This window comes from Hyla sarda, chromosome 1, assembly GCF_029499605.1.
Source record: "Hyla sarda isolate aHylSar1 chromosome 1, aHylSar1.hap1, whole genome shotgun sequence".
Lineage (NCBI taxonomy): Eukaryota > Metazoa > Chordata > Amphibia > Anura > Hylidae > Hyla > Hyla sarda.
This window is the reverse complement of record NC_079189.1, coordinates 246,361,491-246,382,596: the sequence shown is the minus strand read 5'-3', so window position 1 is coordinate 246,382,596 and position 21,106 is coordinate 246,361,491. Positions and strand designations below refer to the sequence as shown.

The 21,106-nt window shown below is 43.9% G+C and overlaps 1 protein-coding gene across 12 annotated transcripts in view; it reads right to left on the bottom strand.

Moving 5' to 3' along the window:
• Window positions 1–21,106, bottom strand: part of MAST3 (microtubule associated serine/threonine kinase 3) — a 349,606-nt gene that overhangs the window by 8,812 nt on the left and 319,688 nt on the right. For all 12 annotated transcript variants that reach the window (XR_008892095.1, XM_056570004.1, XM_056570015.1 and 9 more), the window contains 4 exons: window positions 20,327–20,553; window positions 20,131–20,253; window positions 18,344–18,480; window positions 4,733–4,914 (listed from right to left, as the gene is read on the bottom strand). Coding sequence is in view for 11 of the 12 variants with exons in the window: in XM_056570004.1 (XP_056425979.1) it covers window positions 4,733–4,914; window positions 18,344–18,480; window positions 20,131–20,253; window positions 20,327–20,553 (669 nt within the window). In the remaining variant the exon portion in view is untranslated. The remainder of the gene's footprint in view (window positions 1–4,732; window positions 4,915–18,343; window positions 18,481–20,130; window positions 20,254–20,326; window positions 20,554–21,106) is intronic.

Sequence of the window (21,106 nt, the reverse complement as noted above, 5' to 3'; positions counted from 1 at the left end):
ACTACAACTCCCAGCTTGGCCTCACTGACAGTAGCGGGACACAAGCTGACAGTGGGAGGATTTTTCCTCCAGCTGTGAGCCCTGCGCTCACAGCTGTCAATCAAGGAAGCGTGTCCATGACATAGGTGATGACGCATGGACACAGCAGGACTAGTATGTGTCCAAGCAGGCAGGGGGGCAGTTGTTTGACTGGCTTTTTCAGTATGAAATACTGAACATTTTCTAATGAAAGCTATTGCAAAACTTATTGGTTCTGCATGCTTCACAACACATCAAAAGTTTTTGTATCTGACATTTAAACATTGAAATGACGGCCATCGGAGCCAGTTCCAATGTCAGTCATTACCAGCAGATGTCAGCTGCAGATAGCAGAGGGCATCTGCTGGTTATGATGCAGACTCGTGACATATTCCCCTCACCCAATCCATGATGTAAAGGTACACCATGTGTTGGGAAGGGGTTAAAGCTGTACACCCACACTATAACCTGGTATACTGCATTTAGTGTGGGTAAACAGGCTGTCAGTTTCTTTTTAAATCCCTTGCACAGCTTGCTAAGGGCTTTTCTAAGACATGTTATTGGGCCTGGAGTTTTATGAGAAAAAAGGAGGGTTTGGTAGTGGGGCCTTTCATCCATTTCCTAGGCCACTCCAGGTTTTCCGATTAGCTCCTCGCTCAGCTTTAAAACTAAGTGAGAGAGTGTCTGCAAGCCAAGGCGGTGAAGAACCTGACCCTCTAAATTTTAATTATAAATGCTGCAGTAACATACTTGTTATCTACTTTTTTGGGAGGCTTGTAGTAAGCCACCTGGATTGACAGGGAAAACTTCTATATAATTAGTGTAGGATAAGCAGAATTTACTTTTTTATTGTTTGTTTGCTGGAAAAACAAACAGGAGAAGCTCAGTTTTACACTTGACCCTGTGACCCTCTCTCTGACTGCTTTTTGCCTGGCTCTATAGATCTACTTTCCAACATTCTTTTTAATCCCTTTGTTCTGGCATGAGAGCCAACAAAAACATTAGCCATTTCTTTCCTTTTCATTTATAGCATTCACCCTTCAGGCTAAGGGTTGCAAATTTTTAATTTCAAAACATCACCTTTAAAAAAATAAAAATAAAAAAAACACTTTACATTAATCCCTTAAAGACCAGGCCTATTTTGGCCTTAAGGACCAGGCCAATTTTATTTTACCATTTTTTATTTTTCTCCTCGACTTCTAAAAACCATAACTCTTTTATATTTCCATCCACAGACCCATATGGGGCTTGTTTTTTATGAGTCACAAATTTTACTTTGTATTGACCTCACTTATTTTACCATAAAATGTACGGTACAAGCCAAAAATTATTATTTATGTGGGAAAATTGAAAAGAAAAACAGCAATTTAACAAATTTTGTAAGGTTTTGTTGTCATGCTGTACACTTTTACGGTAAAAATGACATGTTTTCTTTATTCTGTGGGTCAGTACGATTAAAATGATACCCATGTTACATGCTTTTCTATAACTGTACTGCTTAAAAAAAAAATCTTAAACTATTTTAACAAAATTAGTATGTTTGAAATTGCTATTTTGACCACCTATAACCTTCTCATTTTTCCGCATACGAGGCGGTATGAGGGCTCATTTTTTGCGCAGTGATCTCTAGTTTTTATCGGTACCACTTTTGCTTAAGGTTTTATTTTTATTAATTTTTTGGGGAATAAAATGTAACAAAAAAGCAGCAATTTTGGACTTTATTATTTTTTTTACATTTACGCTGTTCACCGTATGGGATAATCAACAACATATTTTGATAGTTCAGACTTTTATGCACTTGGCAATACCAAATATGTTTATACATTTTTATGCTTTTTTGGGGTTAAAATGGGAAAAACGGATGATTTACATCTTTATTGGGGGAGGGGATTTTTCACATTTACTAACTTTTTTATTTTTATAACACTTTAATAGTCCCCCATAGGGGACTATTTATAGTAATCTTTTAATTTCTAACACCGTTCAGTGCTATGCATAGTACTGATCAATGTTATCGGCTATCTTCCGCTCTGCTCTGGTCTGCTCGATCTCAGACCAGAGCAGAAGACCCCTGGAGATGGCCAGAGACAGGTGAGGGGACCTCCGTCCGCCATGCTGGATGATCGGATGCCCGCGGCAGCGCTGCGGGCGATCCGATCATCCAAAGTACCGCACTACCGTGATCTGTATTGATCATGGCATCTGAAGGGTTAATGGTGGACATCCATTACCAGTGTGCCCCTGGCTGCTGATAGCAGCCGGGACCTGCCGAGCATGACGTGAGCACCGGTCCGGTGCTCGCTGTCATGGCAGAACGTAAATGTACATCATGGTGCGCGAGTACCAGGGCACAATGATATAGATTTACATCAATCATCGTTAAGGGGTTAATATACTCCACCAAGGAGTTTTGCACATACAATCGCTTAAATACACTGCTCAAAAAAATAAAGGGAACACATAAGATAACACATCCTAGATCTGAATGAATGAACTAATCGTATGAAATACTTTCGTCTTTACATAGTTGAATGTGCGGACAACAAAATCACACAAAAATTATCAATGGAAATCAAATTTATCAACCCATGGAGGTCTGGATATGGAGTCACACTCGAAATCAAAGTGGAAAACCATAAAACCAATACAGGCTGATCCAATTTGGGTGTAATGTCCTTAAAACAAGTCAAAATGAGGCTCAGTAATATGTGTGGCCTCCACGTGCCCGTATGACCTTCTTACAACTTCTGGGCATGCTCCTGATGAGGTGCTCCTGGACAGTTCGTGGTGCAATGTGGCGTTGGTGGATGAAGCGATACATGATGTCCCAGATGTGCTCAATCGGATTCAGGTCTGGGGAATGGGTGGGCCAGTCCATTGCATCAATGCCTTCCTCTTGCAGGAACTGCAGACACACTCCAGCCACATGAGGTCTAGCATTATCTTGCATTAGGAGGAACCCAGGGCCAACCACACCAGCATATGGTCTAACAATCTTTGTGTTCTCTGGCAAATGCCAAACGTCCTGCACGGTGTTGGGCAGTACGCACAACCCCCACCTGTGGATGTCGGGCCCTCATACCCCCCCTCATGGAGTCTGTTTCTTACAGTTTGAGTGGACACATGCACATTTGTGGCCTGCTGGAGGTCATTTTGCAGGGCTCTGGCAGTGCTCCCCTTGCACAAAGGAGGAGGTAGCGGTCCTGCTTCTGGGTTGTTGCCCTCCTACGGCCTCCTCCACTGGCCTGTCTCCTGGTAGCATCTCCATGCTCTGTACACTACGCTGACAGACACAGCAAACCTTCTTGCCACAGCTGGCATTGATGTGCCATCCTGGATGAGTTGCACTACCTGAGCCACTTGTGTGGGTTGTAGACTCCATCTCATGCTACCACTAGAGTGAAAGCACCGCCAGCATTCAAAAGTGACCAAAACATCAGGCTGGAAGCATAGGAACTGAGAAGTGATCTGTGGTCACCACCTGCAGAACTGCTCCTTTATTGGGGGTAACTTGCCAACTGCCTATAATTTCTCCCTGTTGTCTGTTCCATTTGCACAACAGTATGTGAAATTGATTGTCAATCACCTGTGTGGACAGTGTGATTTCACAGAAGTGTGATTGACTTGGAGTTACATTGTGTTACGTGTTCCCTTTATTTTTTTGAGCAGTGTAGTACACAGAAATATTAATGTATCACAGTGTATTGTCAGTTTGCTATGCTCCTTTTAAAGGAAAACTGTCAGCTTGCTCCCCCCTGCACTAACCAGCGGTACTGGCTGGTAGTGCGGGGGACGCTGATCAGTTTGATTCATACCATGCCCATATCCACCACGCCATTCGCCCGTTATCTTCTTTCTTCTTGATATGCAAATTAGCTGCTAACTGGCACTTGCAGGGTTACTGCCTTCATCTGGCACTGTGACGTAACCACCGCCCGGCTTATGAATATTCATGTTCTCCCTCATCTTCTCCCTCTCCTCCCTGCTGATTTCAGGACTCCACTGCGCTGAAGCGGCTTCCGGATGTAGACAGGAAGCCAGCACATGGGCAGTGGAGTCCTGAAATCAGCAGGGAGGAATGGAAGATGAAGAGGGAGAACATGAATATTCATAAGCATGGCGGTGCTGCGGGCCGTGGGGGTTACGTCACAGTGCCAGATGAAGGTAGTAACCCTGCCCGTGCCAGTTAGCAGCTAATTTGCATATCAAGAAGAAAGATGATAACGGGTGAACGGCACGGCAGATCCGGGCATGGTATGCATCAAACTGATCAGCGTCTCCCACACTACCAGCAATTACTGCTGGTTAGTGGGGGGGGGGGGGACGGGGGGGTGGGGGGGAAGCATGCTGACAGTTTTCCTTTAAATCTTGCCTCTGGGGTGTTTAATAAGCACAACCATGTCAGCAGTGAAGTTTTCTCAAACCCCTCGGCTGCTATAACTTTAAATCGGCACTCCACAAACATGCGCTCCTAACCATCAAGATGCCACATTTAAACAATGGTTTCTGAATCTAGGGGGTTAAAGAACCCAGTCTATAATGCAATCTTTTCTCCTAAGCTTGCTCCATACTTTCGCAGTGCACTTCTACCGGTAATGTCACTAAGCGTTAATTGGCTATAAATACTTTTTCTTAACACAACTAGCAATGTGCCTTATCACATCCAACTAATGCACTAGGTTCTAAAGCAGTATAAAAATCGTAAAAGACTTACCAATGGGCATATCAGAAGCAGGACTTCGACTAGGGGTTGGGGGGCCAGGAGAAAGGCTGTGGGTTGGAGAAGCTGGAAGGCTCTCACTGGAAGACAATGACTGATGAAGTCCTGAGGAAAAACTCTTACTGGTTTGTAATACTGTCGACTGCTTAGAGATTTTCTTGAAGAGAGACCGTTTTCTAAAAAGAAAGGTACTAAGATAATTTAATGTTCTGAATTTAATGGCAGCAAACACCTGTAGTGGTTTTAAAGACCTCAGTATACAATCCATACAACTGCTTACAAAATGTATTGAACCATCACACTTAGACAAAGGTCACTTTTTATCTTACAGCAAATACACAAATCAATGTTAAATAGCGGAACATTCCGACTTCCTGAAACATCCCTCAAACTCATTACAGTAATATCTGGCTTAGCGGACACCTCCCAATAGGGAACATTTTTTAAGTTCCTGGCAGAGTCCCATAAGACAAGGCATTTGCAACCTCCAAATAATGGACACTCCCAATAGCAGATGAGGACAATCCCAATAGGGGACAAAACACACCCAATAGGGGACAAAACACACCCAATAGGGGACAACCAGGCATATGTGCCTGCCTTATCTTGTACACAGGGCCGCTGTCAGGGGGTTACTGCCAAGACCCCAGTAAGGCCTCCAGGATCCCCGCTGCACCCCCCTGCACAGAAGCAGAAGACTGCTGTTTAAACAGTGGTCTCCTGCTTCTGTACGTCCGCTGGTGACATAATTCGCCCCTCTCGCCCGATCCCCCTGTGCCACTTTGTTTCCCCTGTGCCAAATCTTTTATTACTCCCACTTCATTTCCCCTTGATCCCCCCTGTACTCTCTCATTCTACCTTTAATACCCTTTGTGCAAATTCATCTTTTCCCCTTCATCACTTTTCCCCTTCACTCCTCCCCCTTTTTACCTGGCCAGGCTCAGGTGCTCTCAGCGGGTTTGACATTCTCCTGACGTCCTCTGCACTGCACCCACTGAGAGGCTGTGAGCAGCGGCTGCTGCAGGCACTGACGAGTAAGGCTTCTGATGACACTCGTCAGTGCCCGCAGCAACCACTGCTGCTCTCAGTTGTAAGGCAGAGGACATCAGGAGAAGGCCAAACCAGCTGAAAGCACCTGCACCTGAGCCTGCTGGCCAGGTAACTGCAACAGGGGGAGGAGGGAAGGGGAAAAGTGATGTGGAGAAGAGAAATGAATAAGTAAAACAAAATAAAAAAGGGTATTCAGACCTCAAGGAACAGTTATTGAGGTGGTGTATGATTTAGGGGTAATTTGCAATAAAATGGGATATGATTTTCCTCCCCAACAAGGATGAGGTTTTTCCTTCCTCATCCTTGTTGGGGAGGAAAATCAACAGAAGAGGAAGCTTTTTACTCCATATCCCATCCCCATATATTGTTGTCATATCCCAACCCAGGGATGTGGAAATCCTATAGCCCGACGCCCGGGACAAGTAGTTTTGGGTGCCGGGCAGGTGAATTGTTTATAGATTTAGCCCTGTATCGGGCGAGCAGGGAGAGACAGACGTCCCCCTTATTTTTCTTTAATGTCTGTGTGAGGTGCAGGAGCCGATGGAAGTCTACACCTCACACCAGCGCTCAGAGTGTATGGAGGGGGCGGCGGGGGCCCCAGCTGACTGCAGAGTCCCCTTATCTCCCCTCCTGGAGGATGCAGCTCTATACAAGAAGACACAGCAGGGGGAGAGAAAGGATGTAGACAGCTCCGTGCACAGCTCCATCCCCCGCACACAGCTCTATCCCTCCCCCTCCCCGGCTCTGTCTAGACAGGACCTAATCCACCACGGGGCGGTTGCTAGTTTGCACGGGGAAAACACAGAGCGGGGGAGGGGAGGGGGAGGACTACAGCTCTGATGTCCACTCATGGTGGCTCAGGTGAGGAGGCCGAGAATACAGGCGACAGGAAGGGTGGTTGTATATGTATGGTGTGAGTGTATGTGTGTATGTAATGTATGATGGGGGAGGATGGTGTATATCAGTGTTTCCCAACCAGGGTGCCTCCAGCTGTTGCAAAATTACAACTCCCAGCATGCCCTGGGCATGCTGGGAGTTGTAGTTTTGCAACAGCTGGAGGCACCCTGGTTGGGAAACACTGGTGGATATGTATGGTGTGTGTGATGTGTGTATGATGTCTATGTGTGATGTGTATGTAATGTATGATGTGTGTATAATGTCTAAGTGTGATGTGTATGTAATGTATTATGTGTGTATAATGTCTGTGTGATGTGTATGTAATGTATAATGTGTGTATAATGTCTGTGTGATGTGTATGTAATGTATAATGTGTGTATAATGTCTGTGTGATGTGTATGTAATGTATAATGTGTGTATAATGTCTGTGTGATGTGTATGTAATGTATAATGTGTGGATGATGTCTAAGTGTGATGTGTATGTAATGTATAATGTGTGTATAATGTCTGTGTGATGTGTATGTAATGTATAATGTGTGTATAATGTCTAAGTGTGATGTGTATGTAATGTATAATGTGTGTATAATGTCTGTGTGATGTGTATGTAATGTATAATGTGTGGATGATGTCTAAGTGTGATGTGTATGTAATGTATGATGTGTGTATAATGTCTAAGTGTGATGTGTATGTATGTGATGTATGATGTGGGGGGGGGCAGCGGCAGGTGTATGTATGATGTGTGCATATGTATGGTGTATATGTATGGTGTGAGTATGTGTGTATGTGATGTATGATGTGGGGGGGCAGCGGCAGGTGTATGTATGATGTGTGCATATGTATGGTGTATATGTATGGTGTGAGTGTATGTGATGTATGATGTGGGGTGGGCAGTGGCAGGTGTGTGTATGTGTGATGTGTGTATGTAATGTATGATAGAGGGGCAGCGGCAGGTGTATGTATGATGTGTGCATATGTATGGTGTATATGTAGGGTGTGAGTGTATGTGTGTATGTAATGTATGATGTGGGGGGGGGGCAGTGGCGGGCGGGTGTGTGTGTGTGTGTGTGTGTGTATGTATATGGGGGCAGTGGCTGGTGCATGTAGGATATGTGTATGCATAAATGTTTTGTATAGGGGCAGACGGGCATTAGGGCAGTTGTGCCATCTAATTTTATTTATTTTTAGTGGCACCCGCACTAAATTGCACCCCCAGAATCCCCCCACCCTTCATACTCACCCGCCAACCAAGAGCCCCACGGATGCACACAAACACGCCCGAACCAAAACTACAACTCCCAGCATGTTGGACCATAACCTAAACTGTAGAACTATAAAGTGTAACATGCTGGGAGTTGTAGTTTTGGTTCGGGTCAGCTGCAGAGCCATAGGCTGCATCAGGGCATGCTGGGTGTTGTAGTTACTAACTGTAATTCCCAGTATTCCTTGACATAGACTATGGCTCTGCAGCTGACACAAACCAAAACTACAACTCCCAGCATGTTACACAATAACCTTAACTGTACTATACAGTGCAACATGCTGCAACACCCACACAACCATAGGCTGTATCAGGGCATGCTGGGTGTTGTAGTTATCTAGTAACTAAATGCAACTTCCAGCATTTTCTGACACAAAATGCAGCACACAAACTGGAGAAGCAGAACACCCCCCAGTAACACATAAGTCCCTATTGAGACTGAAAAAAAGTGATTAAAATATTTTAAAAAGTGCGCATACATGTGAATAAGCCCCTTTCCTAATAAAAGTTTCCAATTTTCTTTAAATAAAAATGTACAAAAATAAACATAAGTGGTATCACTGCATGTGGAAATGTCCAGACTATTAAAATATGATGTTAAACCGTACGGGGAACGGTGGAAATGTAAAAAATAGTCCAGAATTGTTCATTTTTGGTCACTTCATATGAGAAATTTTTTTATAAGGTGATCAAAAAGTTACATCTAGACTTTTCTGGGCTTGTCTCGGGTGTAAGAGGAGCTACAGCTCTCCCGCCGCTAATATCCTGGCATACTGCGATCGCCTATTAAACCATTAGATCAGCGCTGTCAGCAGTGTCTAAAGGATCTTATATCCATCCCTGGTGGTCTAGTGGGGGGGGGGGATCAGACTATTTTGGTGGAAATTATTTTATCTGCCAGGACAAGTGGATTTTCTTGAGGGACAAGTAGATTGTGTTCCGCTTTAGTCCCTTGGACAAGTAGTTTTTTTTAAAATTTCCACACCCCTGCCAACCCCATATCCCGTCCTCATATCCCATCCTCCTGTCCCGTCCTCCTATCTCAACCTCCTATCCCGACCCGTAATATGTGTACCAGGTATTGAAATATCTCCAGCCGTACGGAAGTTATGTGAGAACATACATTTCCCATTGATTTTCATGGGACTTTAAACAAAAATCCCGACCCTCACAAATGGGGGTGGCTAAGGGTTAAATGGACTATCCTATATTTTAAGTGGACATAAAAGTAACATGTGACCAAGTATTATCGAAATATCTCCAGCCGTTTGGAAGTTATGCAGTAACATATATTTCCCATAGACTTGTATAGGACTTTAAACATAAACCCCGCCCCTGAAAATGGGGGTGAGTAAGGGCTAAATCACCTATCCTATGTTTGTTGTTGACATATAAGTAACATGTGTGCCAAGTTTCATGTTAATATCTTTAGCCGTTTGGACGTTTTTGTGGAACATACACACACACGTTGAGATAGATAGATATATCTATCTATCTACAGTAACCCCCCCCCCCGACCTACGATGGCCCCGACATATGATAAAATCGACATACGATGGCCTCTCAGGGGCCATCGCATTAACTGCTATCCGACAGCGCAAAATGACGTATAGCCGAGTCCGCGCTGATACGGACCTCCCACTGAGCCCCAAGCCAGGGAATAACATAAAACTAAAGATAAAGATATCTGACGAACCGCTGAACCATTTTTAATGAGGTAAGAAGCATTTTAATCAGGATCACTCGCACTACAAGCCTGTGTAACAGGTTTAGTGCAGGTGATTCTGATGATAGATTTCCTTTAACCCCTTAAGGACACATGACGTACTGGAACGTCATGTGTCCGCTCCCGATCTATAACGCAGGGCCACAGCCTCTAACAACGGCCGGGACCGGTGGCTAATAGCGCTATTAACCCTTTAGACGCGGCGTTTAAAGTTGAATGCCGCGTCTAAAGTGAAAGTATGCCGGTTAGCTCAGTGGGCTGTTCGGGATAGCCGCGGCGAAATCGTGGCATCCCAAACAGCTTACAGGACAGCAGGAGGGTCCCTACCTGTCTCCTCGCTGTCCGATCGCCGAATGACTGCTCAGTGCCTGAGATCCAGGCATGAGCAGTCAAGTGGCAGAATCATCGATCACTGGTTTCTTATGAGAAACCATTGATCAATGTGAAAGATCAGTGTGTGCAGTGTTATAGGTCCCTATGGGAGCTATAACACTGCAAAAAAAAAGTGGACAAAAAAAACCCTGAAAAAAAAAAAACAGACATACTTCCCTGACCCCCATATTTAATATTGGAAGACATGGCATTTTCACAGGGGAGCTACTTCCCATACCTCTCTTTTATCTATTGACACCAGGTCTTGGAATCAGTTAAGCTGGTGAAGGTGTCAAATTAACCATCTAGGCAAACAGTGTCCATTAATTGGCCACTGGATGCAATAGCTTAGACTGGCGTCTCATGGTAGTTTGATCAAACAGGATGGATTATTTGGAATGTTAAACTAACACGGATAAGGGTAATGGAATTAAAAGTTGTGCATACCGATGGACATTGATGCAGGACATAGATCACCAGTAATGAATGACAAACTATCACAATGCAACATGGATACATATTTTAGCCATTGTATATGACACCTGCAATCCCAGAGCGGTGCGCCAGTTAACCTCTTAAGGACGCAGTGGGTACCTGTACGCCCTGCGCCCGGTATATTACACGGGGTCATGCCGGGTCGGTCCCAGCGGCTAATGAAAGCCGGGACCCTGGGCTAATAGCGTGCAGCACCGCACCACTATTAACCCTTTTGACGCGGCGTTCAAAGCTGATCGTCGCATCTGAAATGAAAGTAAAAGCTTCCCGACAGCTCAGTCGGGCTGATCGGGACCATTGCAGTGAAATCGCAATGTCCCGATCAGCTAGAGTGCGAGCAAAGGTCCCCTAACATGCCTCCATCGCGTCCGATCGGCAATTGATTGCTCTAAGCTTGAAATCCAGGCTTGAGCAATCGACCGCCAATAACACGGATCTTTGCCGTGTGAATGCATGGCAATGATCTGTGTAGCAGTGTGTGCAGTGTAATAGCCACTAGGGGGGGCTATAACCCTGCAAAAAAAAAAAAAAAAAAAGGGATGAAAAAATAGCTAAGATCATTTAACCCTTTCCCTAATAAAAGTAAGAATCAACCCCCTTTTCCCATTTAAAAAAAAAAAAAACTGCAAATAAAAATAAACGTGGTATCGCCGCGTGAGGAAATGTCCAAACTATAAAAATATATCATTAATTAAACCGCAGTCAATGACGTACGTGCAAAAAAATATTCCAAATAGTCCAAAATAGCATATTTTTGTTCACTTTTTATATCATGAAAGAATGGATAAAAAGCGATCAAACAGTCCTATCAATATAAAAATGGTACCAATAACTTCAGATCACGGCGCAAATAATGAGCCCTCATACCAGCCCGGACACTGAAAAATTTTAAAGTTATAGGGGTCAGAAGATGACAATTTTAAATTTTCCTGCATGTACTTATAATTTTTTTGAGAAATAATACAAAATCAAACCTATATAAGTAGGGTATCTCTTTAACCTTATGGACCTACAGAATAAAGATAAGGTGTAATTTTTACCAAAAATGCACTGCGGAGAAATAAAAGCCCCCAAAAGTTACAAAATGACATTTTTTCTTCAATTTTGTCGCACAATTAATTTTTTTTCCGCTTCGGCGTGGATATTTTGGTAAAATGAATAATGTCAGTGCAAAGTAGAATTGGTGGCGCAAAAAATAAGCCATAATATGGAATTTTAGGTGTAAAATGTAAAGCGTTATGATTTTTAGAAGGTGATGAGGAAAAAATTTACATGCAAAAACTGAAAAACCCTGAGTCCTTAACCCCTTAAGGACCAGGCCATTTTTCACTGTAGGACCAGAGCGTTTTTTGCACATCTGACCACTTTCACTTTAAGCATTAATAACTCTGGGATGCTTTTACCTTTCATTCTGATTCTGAGATTGTTTTTTCGTGACATATTCTACTTTATGTTAGTGGTAAAATTTTATCAATACTTGCATCATTTCTTGGTGAAAAATTCTAAAATGTGATGCATTTTTCTAACTTTGAAGCTTATATTTTGATTCACAAATACAATATGTCTACTTTATATTTGCATCATAAAGTTGACATGTTTTTACTTTTGGAAGACATCAGAGGGCTTCAAAGTTCAGCAGCAATTTTCCAATTTTTCACAAAATTTTCAAAATCGAAATTTTTCATGGACCAGTTCAGGTTTGAAGTGGATTTGAAGGGCCTTCATATTAGAAATACCCCACAAATGACCCCATTATAAAAACTGCACCCCTCAAAGTATTCAAAATGACATTCAGTAAGTGTGTTAACCCTTTAGGTGTTTCACAGGAATAGCAGCAAAGTGAAGAAGAAAATTCAAAATCTTCATTTTTTACACTCGCATGTTCTTGTAGACCCAGTTTTTTAATTTTTACAAGGGGTAAATGGAGAAAAATCCTCTCAAAATTTGTAATTCAATTTTTCTCTTGAGTAAGAAAATACCTCATATGTGTATGTCAAGTGTTCGGCGGGCGCAGTAGAGGGCTCAGAAAGGAAGGAGCGACAATAAGATTTTGGAGAGTGAGTTTTTCTGAAATGGTTTTTGGGGTATGTCACATTTAGGAAGCCCCTAGTGTGCCAGAACAGCAGAAAAAACCTCACATGGCACACCATTTTGGAAACTACACCCCTCAAGGAACGTAACAAGGGGTCCAGTGAGCCTTAATACCCCACAGGTGTTTGACGACTTTTCGTTAAAGTCGGATGTGTAAATTAAAAAAAAAAATGTCACTAAAGTGCAGTTTTTTCCCAAATTTACCATTTTTATAAAGGGTAATGGGAGAAATGCACACCAAAATTTGTAACCCCATCTCTGTTAGGATGTAAAATGCTCTGCGGGCGAACTACAATGCTCAGAAGATAAGGAGTCACATTTGGCTTTTGGAAAGCAAATTTAGCTGAAATGGTTTTTGGGGGCATGTCACATTTAGGAAGCCTCTATGGTGCCAGAACAGCAAAAATACCCACATGGCATACTGTTTACTGTTTTAGAAATTACACCCCTCAAGGAATAAGGGGTACAGTAACAAGGGGTACAGTGAGCCTTAACACCTCACAGGTATTTCACAACTTTTTGTTAAAGTTGGATGTGTAAATGAAAAAAAAAAAAATTTCCACTAAAATGCTGTTTCCCCCCCCCAAATGTAACATTTTTACAAGGGGTAATAGGAGAAAATTACCCCCAAAATTTGTAACCCCATTTCTTCTGAGTATGGAAATACCCCATGTGTGGACGTCAAGGGCTCTGCTGACACACTACAATGCTCAGAAGGAGGAGGAGCACCACTGAGCTTTTGAAGAGTGAATTTGTTTGGAAGTCAGGGGCAATGTGCGTTTACAAAGCCCCCCGTGGTGCCAAAAAAGTGGATCCCCCCACATGTGACCCCATTTTGGAAACTACACCCCTCTCAGAATTTAATAAGGGGTGCAGTGAGCATTTACACCCCACTGGCATTTGACAGATCTTTGGAACAGTGGGCTGAGCAAATGAAAAATTACATTTTTCATTTTCACGGACCACTGTTCCAAAAATCTGTCAGACACCTGTGTGGCGTAAATGCTCACTGTACCCCTTATTACATTACATGAGGGGTGTAGTTTCCAAAATGGGGTCACAGGTGGTGGGGGGGGTGTCCACTGTTCTGGCACTATGGGGGCTTTGTAAACACACGTGGCCTTCAATTCCGGACACATATTCTCTTCAAAATCCCAATGGCGCTCCTTCTCTTCTTAGCATTGTAGTTCACCCGCAGAGCACTTTACATCCACATATGGGGTATGTTCTTACTCAGAAGAAATGGGGTTACAAATTTTGGTGGGCTTTTTTCCTATTTCCCCTTGTGAAAATGAAAAATTTAGGGTAACACCAGCATTTTTGTGAATTTTTATTTTATTTTTTCATTTTCCCATCCAACTTTAACGAAAATTTGTCAAACACCTGTGGGGTGTTAAAGGCTCATTATACCCCTTGTTACATTCCGTGAGGGGTGTAGTTTCCAAAATGGGGTCACATGTCGGTATATTATTATTTTGCGTTTATGTCAGAACCGCTGTAAAATCAGCCACCCCTGTGCAAATCACCAATTTATGTCTCAAATGTACATAGTGCGCTCTCACTCCTGAGCCTTCTTGTGCCCGCGCAGAGCATTTTACGCCCACATATGGGGTATTTCCGTACTCAGGAGAAATTGCGTTACAAATTTTGGGGGTCTTTTTTTCCTTTTACCCCTCGTGAAAATAAAAAGCATGGGGCAACACCAGCATGTTAGTGTAAAAAAAATTTTTTTTTACACTAACAAGCTGGTGTAGACCCCAACTTTTCCTTTTCATAAGGGGGGGGGGGCAGTGTTAGAGGGTGTATATGTAGTGTTTTACCCTTTATTAAGTGTTAGTGTAGTGTAGTGTAGTGTTTTTAGGGTACATTCGCACTGGCGGGGGTTTACAGTGAGTTCCCTGCTAGGAGTTTGTGCTGCGCCAAAAAATTTGCTACAGCAAATACTTAAGCAGGAAACTTACTGTAAACCCACAGTGTGAATGTCCCCTGTACGTTCACATGGGGGGACAAACCTCCAGCTGTTTCAAAACTACAACTCCCAGTATGTACTGACAGACCGTGCATGCTGAGAGTTGTACTTTTGCAACAGCTGGAGGCACACTGGTTGGAAAACCTTCAGTTAGGTTCTGTTATCTAACTCAGTATTTTCCAACCAGTGTGCCTCCAGCTGTTGCAAAACCAACTCCCAGCATGTACTGATCGACGAAGGGAATGCTGGAGGATGCAGTTATGCAACAGCTGGAGGTACGCAACTACAACTCCCAGCATGCTGGGATTTGCAGTTTTGCAACATCTGTAGAGCTACAGTATAGAGACCACTGCAAACTGTGGCCCTTCAGTTGTTGCAAAAGTACAAATCCCAGCATGCCCAGACAGCAAACAGTTGTGTGGGCATGCTAGGAGTTGTAGTTTTGCAAGACCTGGAGGGCTATAGTTTAGAGACTACTGTATAGTGGTCTCAAACTGTAGCCCTCCAGCTGTTGCAAAACTACAAATCCCAGCATGCCCAAACAGCTGTCTGGGCATGCTGGGAGTTGTAGTTTTGCAACATCTGGAGTGCTACAGTATAGAGACCACTAAATAGTGGTCTCAAACTGTAGCCCTCCAGATGTTGCTAGGCAACTTACCGGCTTCCGTCAGATCCAGGGAGCCAGCTGCACAACATGCCGCCTGCCAACCTCCAACACCAATCGTCGCCCGCAGCCTCGCCGGCAGGGTAAGTGGACTCCGGCACCGGTCCCCGTCGGTTTCCCCGTTCTGCCCCGCCTATTGTGGGTGGGCAGAAAGGGGAAAACAAACGTTAACCCCCCCCGCCCCCGATCTGCTATTGGTCGACGAGTCTATACGACCAATAGCAGAGATAGGAGGGGTGGCACCCCTGCCACCTCACTCCTATCCCTTCAGGGGGATCGTGGGTGTCTTGGACAACCACGATCCCCCTTATATTCCGGGTCACCATAGACCCGTAATGATCCTGAATCGCGCAAATCGCAAGTGTGAATTCACTTGCGATTTGCGCCGATCGCCGACATGGGGGGGGTATCTGATGACCCCCCTGGGCATTTGCGCGGGGTAACTGCTGATCGATATCAGCAGTCACCCTGATCCGGTCCCTGCCTGGCGAGCGGCAGGGACCAAAATTCCCACGGACGTTCGCGTACGTACTTGGTCCTTAACTACCAGGGTGCTTAGACGTACGCGTACGTCCATGGTCCTTAAGGGGTTAAGGCGGTAGGAGGTGATGGAACTTGCCTGTCTGCTGGGTAAGACGTGGTCTGATTTCTGGATGGCAAAGAGTGGCGCTCAGCTCGGTGGAGATAAGTCCAGGCTGTGGATGAAATACAAGTGCTCCCGGAAGCGGCATCATCTTCTTCAGCCATTGATAAAGGGGGAACTCCCCGAAAAGCATTTGGCCTCCACAGATCGTCCTGCATGATCTGCCACCGCTAATAACCTTATTACCCTATGTGCACTTACTTGCAGGCGCTGCAGTCCCCTGCTTAGTGTATCACTCACTGTTCAGTGCGAGCTTAAATGGCACCAACTGCACGAGGTCGCCACTCCCGGGAGCACTTGTATTTCACCCACAGCCTGGATTTCTCTCCACAGAGCCGGACGCCGTTCCGTGCCATCCAGAAATCAGACCACGTCTTACCCAGCAGACAGGCAAGTTCCATCACCTCCTACCGCATTAACTTGCACACCACTCCAGGATTGCAGGTACTTTTCATCCAGCAAGCCGGGCGCATACCCGTGCCACTTTGCGTATTGACTGCAAATATCAATTCTCCTGCATCCCATTTTCTAGGATCTGACATTTCAGACACATCATAGCCCTACAGCACCGCTGCCAAGCTTTGAATATTGCAAAAAAACACATCATCAACTCAAGTGGCAGAATTATCAAGCATATTTTCAAAATGTAAATTTATAAAATTTTATAACTTATTTTAAATCTATTTCATTTAATAGCCCTGCTCAGGATACAGAGTTTTATGAATTAAATGATATTGTATAACCAGCGGCAGCTCCAGTCTTATAATATATATCCACCCAGTGTGCACATTGCGTGCATTTGCGCACTGAGCTTCCCCCTTTTCCCCTGCGATGAAGACCTCTCAAATCCACTTCAGAATTATTCAGGGACCAGTTTAGTTTTTGAAAAATTGGAAAATTGCTGCTGAACTTTGAAGCCCTCTGGTGTCTTCCAAAAGTAAAAACACGTCAATTTTATGATGCAAACATAAAGTAGACATATTGTATTTGTGAATCAATATATAATTTATTTGGAATGTCTATTTTCCTTACAAGCAGAGAGTTTCAAAGTTAGAAAAATGCAACATTTTCAAAATTTTCATGAAATTTTGGGATTTTTCACCAAGAAAGGATGCAAGTAACGACGAAAATTTACCAATGTGTTAAAGTAGAATAGGATACGAAAAAACAATCTTGGAATCAGAATAATCGGTAAAAGCATCCCAGAGTTATTAATGCATGAAGAAGTGATAGTGGTCAGAATTGCAAAAAAGGGCTGCGTCCTTAAGGTGAAAAAGGGCTCAGTCCTTAAGGGGTTAAAGGAGTACTTCGGTGCACACTTTTTTCATGTTATCCCGCCCGGGCTGCAAAAGAAAACGCACTTTATCTTACCTGCCAACGAGCCCCCGGAGCTCCGGTACAGGTGTTCGGTCCCCGGGCTGTATTCTTCTTACTTCCGGTTAGCCCGGCACGTCACACGGAGCTTCAGCCTATCACTGGCCGAGGCGGGACATCGCTGCGGCCGGTGATAGGCTGAAGCTCCGTGTGACGTGCCGGGCTAACCGGAAGTAAGAAGAATACATCCCGGGGACCGAACACCTGTACCGGAGCTCCGGGGGCTCGTTGGCAGGTAAGATAAAGTGTGTTTTCTTTTATTTTGCAGCCCGGACGGGATAACATGAAAAAAGTGTGCACCGGAGTACTCCTTTAAAAGACAAACAAGTTGAATTGCTGAAAATTAAAAAAAAGAGAAACAAAGTGCCCCCTCCCTAACACAGTAGTAACAGCAGATCTTCACTCCCAAGACCCCCCCCTTATAACAGGTCTCCCCTTTATAACAGGTCTCCTCTCTCCGCTCCCCCCCCCCCTTATGACAGGTGTTCCCTCCCCAGCCCCAACCCCCCCCCCCCCCTCCGCCTCACACAGCAGGACTCTCAGCCCCACTCCTTGCATAGTAATAAGATCAGGTTCTCCTCTCACCCAGTGTAGCAGATCTTCCCCTGAGCAGCTTCTGTTCCTGTGTGCCATCAGCAGGAGGAGCCAGAACCAGTGAGGAGAAGGCAGACAGTAGAGGCAGCAGTGAGCGTCCTGTCTGTACAGTATGTAGTACAGACTCTGTAGCCTCTGGACCTCTGGTCACTTTGTCAGCTGTCAGTCTCAGGACCTATGTGTGATGTTGCAGCTGCGGTGCACACAGGTGCTGAGTTCTCAGGTTAACACACTGACTGATCTGTGTGTGTGTCGGGAGTCGGGACTCCTAGCCTCCAGCCATTGCCAGTGTTCAGACCCTGGCTGCTGCAGGGGGGTGCAGCGGGCCGAGCCTCCTTGGGAGCTCGGGCCCCTTACTGGAGTACTGGCTGTACCCCCCTGACGGCAGCACTACCTGGCTACATATAAAAGTTAACAGATTATACCTGCAACAAAGTCTAACATATATTTCTCTAAAATGTCCTATATTTACCTGTCCTGACTCTCTCTCTTCCTGCTTTTCTTGGTCCTTCTAGCCATATGACCTTTACAGCTGTTCTTTCTGGCTGGACCAATCTTTATGGAAGTGTTTTCTAGGGGGGTGGTCCTCAGTGACACTTTGGTGCCACTCTGCAAGAAGAAAAAAAAAGTGTAATTAATAAATATTTTCAGAAATTCTAAATGGGCACTGTGTGCTGCTTACACAATCTTTCAGGACAGGAGCACATGTCCATGTGAAAGCACAATAACTGAAGCCCTGATTTTGAAAATGAAGTAATAATAATACGTAAGCAAAAGTGAATCAAAAGGAAAACAATGTAGATTTACACAGGATAGGACAGGATAAATTACTGATCGCAGATGGACTGTCTCCTGTTTGGGGGGCCAGCTACTCACTCGTCCTCAGTGCGCTCCAGCCCCCCACTCTCAGAGACGGCCCACTCAGCAAATCCCCGGCTGAGCCGGGACCCTGGCGGTTGGAACCCTCGTGGTCAGAAACTTATCAGAAACGCCAGGTAGCAGAATCTGCAGAGCCTTTTCCTCAGCGAACCAGTCACTACTTTCATGCTGCTGGAACCACAGGCAGCTTTACACACTGACATGCTCCAATATCACACCAATCTGTGTTTCACTCTGAATTGTTGTGCTGTTTCAGAGTAATTTGCTGGGAACAGTTATCGGAGAAATCCTTTCCCCTGACTGATCGATTTCTCCCTGTTTGTGCATAGGGAAAGATCTGTTAATGAGGGACGAGAGGCAAACCAATGACTAAGTCTGGTTCCTGGCTAATAAGACTATGAATACTCTGATTCTGGTTGTGCTGTTTTAAAGATTGGTATGAAATGGAAGCCTGTCAATGTTTTATGCTGCCTGTTGTTGGGTCTCTTGAATTGTGATTGTATTTAATGACATTTAAAATTAAGAGGGTAGTTGGTAAGCCCCTTAAGGACTCAGCCAATTTTTTATAAATTATTTTTAATATGATGTGACAAAAGCGATTTTGGACCTTTTTTTACGCTTACGCTGTTGACTGTATGGTATCATTAACATATTTTGATCATAAGCGTGATCTTGCATGTCCGCCATTACCGGCGGGTCCATGGATGCTCAAAGCAGCCGGGATCTGCCGTGCATGACACAAGCACAACCCCGGTGCTTGCGGTCATGTACAGGACGTAAATGTATGTCCTGGTGCGCTAGGTACCACTGCACCAGGACGTACATTTACGTCCTGCGTTGTTAAGGGGTTAGTTCTTCAGATTTATTATATGGTGCACAGCTGAATAAACTTAGCACACATTAAAAGGGTACTCTAGTGCAGAACATCCTATCCCCTAGTCAAAGGGTAGGAGATAAGTGTCTGATCGGGGATAAGATGATCATCGGAGTACCCCTTTAAACTTCAATAGGCAAGCATATCTTTCTGAGCGGCCATTTATTCATATAGACTGAAATTAATACATTTGGCCTAAACTTTATCTCCTGGAGAACCCAGTTTGAAGTTACTTTTCAAATCGGAGGAGTACAAAAATGGGGTAAATTGATGCCATTCTCTCTTTAATTTGCTGATGTATCTCTATACAAAATATTTCTGCTAGATTGTTGCTAAAAAAAAAAAAAAAATTTTAATTTTAAATGGCATGCAACTAATCTTCGCAAAAGTAGTGTTTTTTTTTTTTTTTTTTTTTTTTTTTTAAAGGGAAATCAAGAACGGAAATATTCTGGAATTAGGTGGTTTACTTGTATTACATTGTTACATGGGCACAAATAAAAATATACCTTTAAAAGAAGCTCCACAACATCCATGTGTACTAAACCGAGGACAGACTCTCCATTCACATGTGTTATCAAATCCCCAGCCCTCAATCCTGCTTCATGGGCTGGACTTCCATCTTCTACACTCTAAAAGAATACAGAAAAGGGTTCAATAACCAGTTAGACTGAATTCTTTACACAACCAGGAAACTTCACTCACCCAAACCATGTGGTGGACAGTATACACATCACTTTCTCCCATGTAAACTCTGATGGCACGCAAAGTGAATCCATATTTCTTGCCCGAACTATGTATAATTATTGGAGGACGTAGGCTTTTTACGGCCACCGCTGTGTCTCGGCTAGGAGAAGAGTCCCTGGATGAGGGATTAGATGACAAAGAATGCGGGGATATAGGACTTATAAGGGATCCAGTGCCAAAATCATCTGTTAAAACAAATGTAAATCAATTTTTACTACCCTATAGGCACAAATACTTGTGGATAGCACTGAGACTAAACATTTAGTAAGAAATTAATGAAAAAGTTACAGATTTTTCTTTTTTGAGAGTTAGATTCTCTTTAGAAAAAACAAAAAAACAAAACAACAAAGGCCACATACACTGATAATAGTAACATGAAAATGATTAAAAAAAAAAAAACACCCACAGCACCAATGTCCAGACAAAATGAACACAAACTGATGATGTGTGCAAAGTACCAAACAACATAACAGCAATACTTCTATTGCATCTTTTTTTCTCTTTATACGAGAAACTTTCAAATTTAGCAGCCCAAATAGACTCAAATGGATTTCAGGGTACGTTCACACGCTTGTACCTAGCAGCGGGTTTCCCGCTGTGAGTTATGCTACCATTCCTTTTTAGGGTTAGCTGGCAGTCTGCAAATCTGCCACTATTACGAACTGTCCACGGACCCATACACGTGAATAATAGCGTAAATCGCAGTAAATGGTACCCTTAATATGGAATAAACAGAGG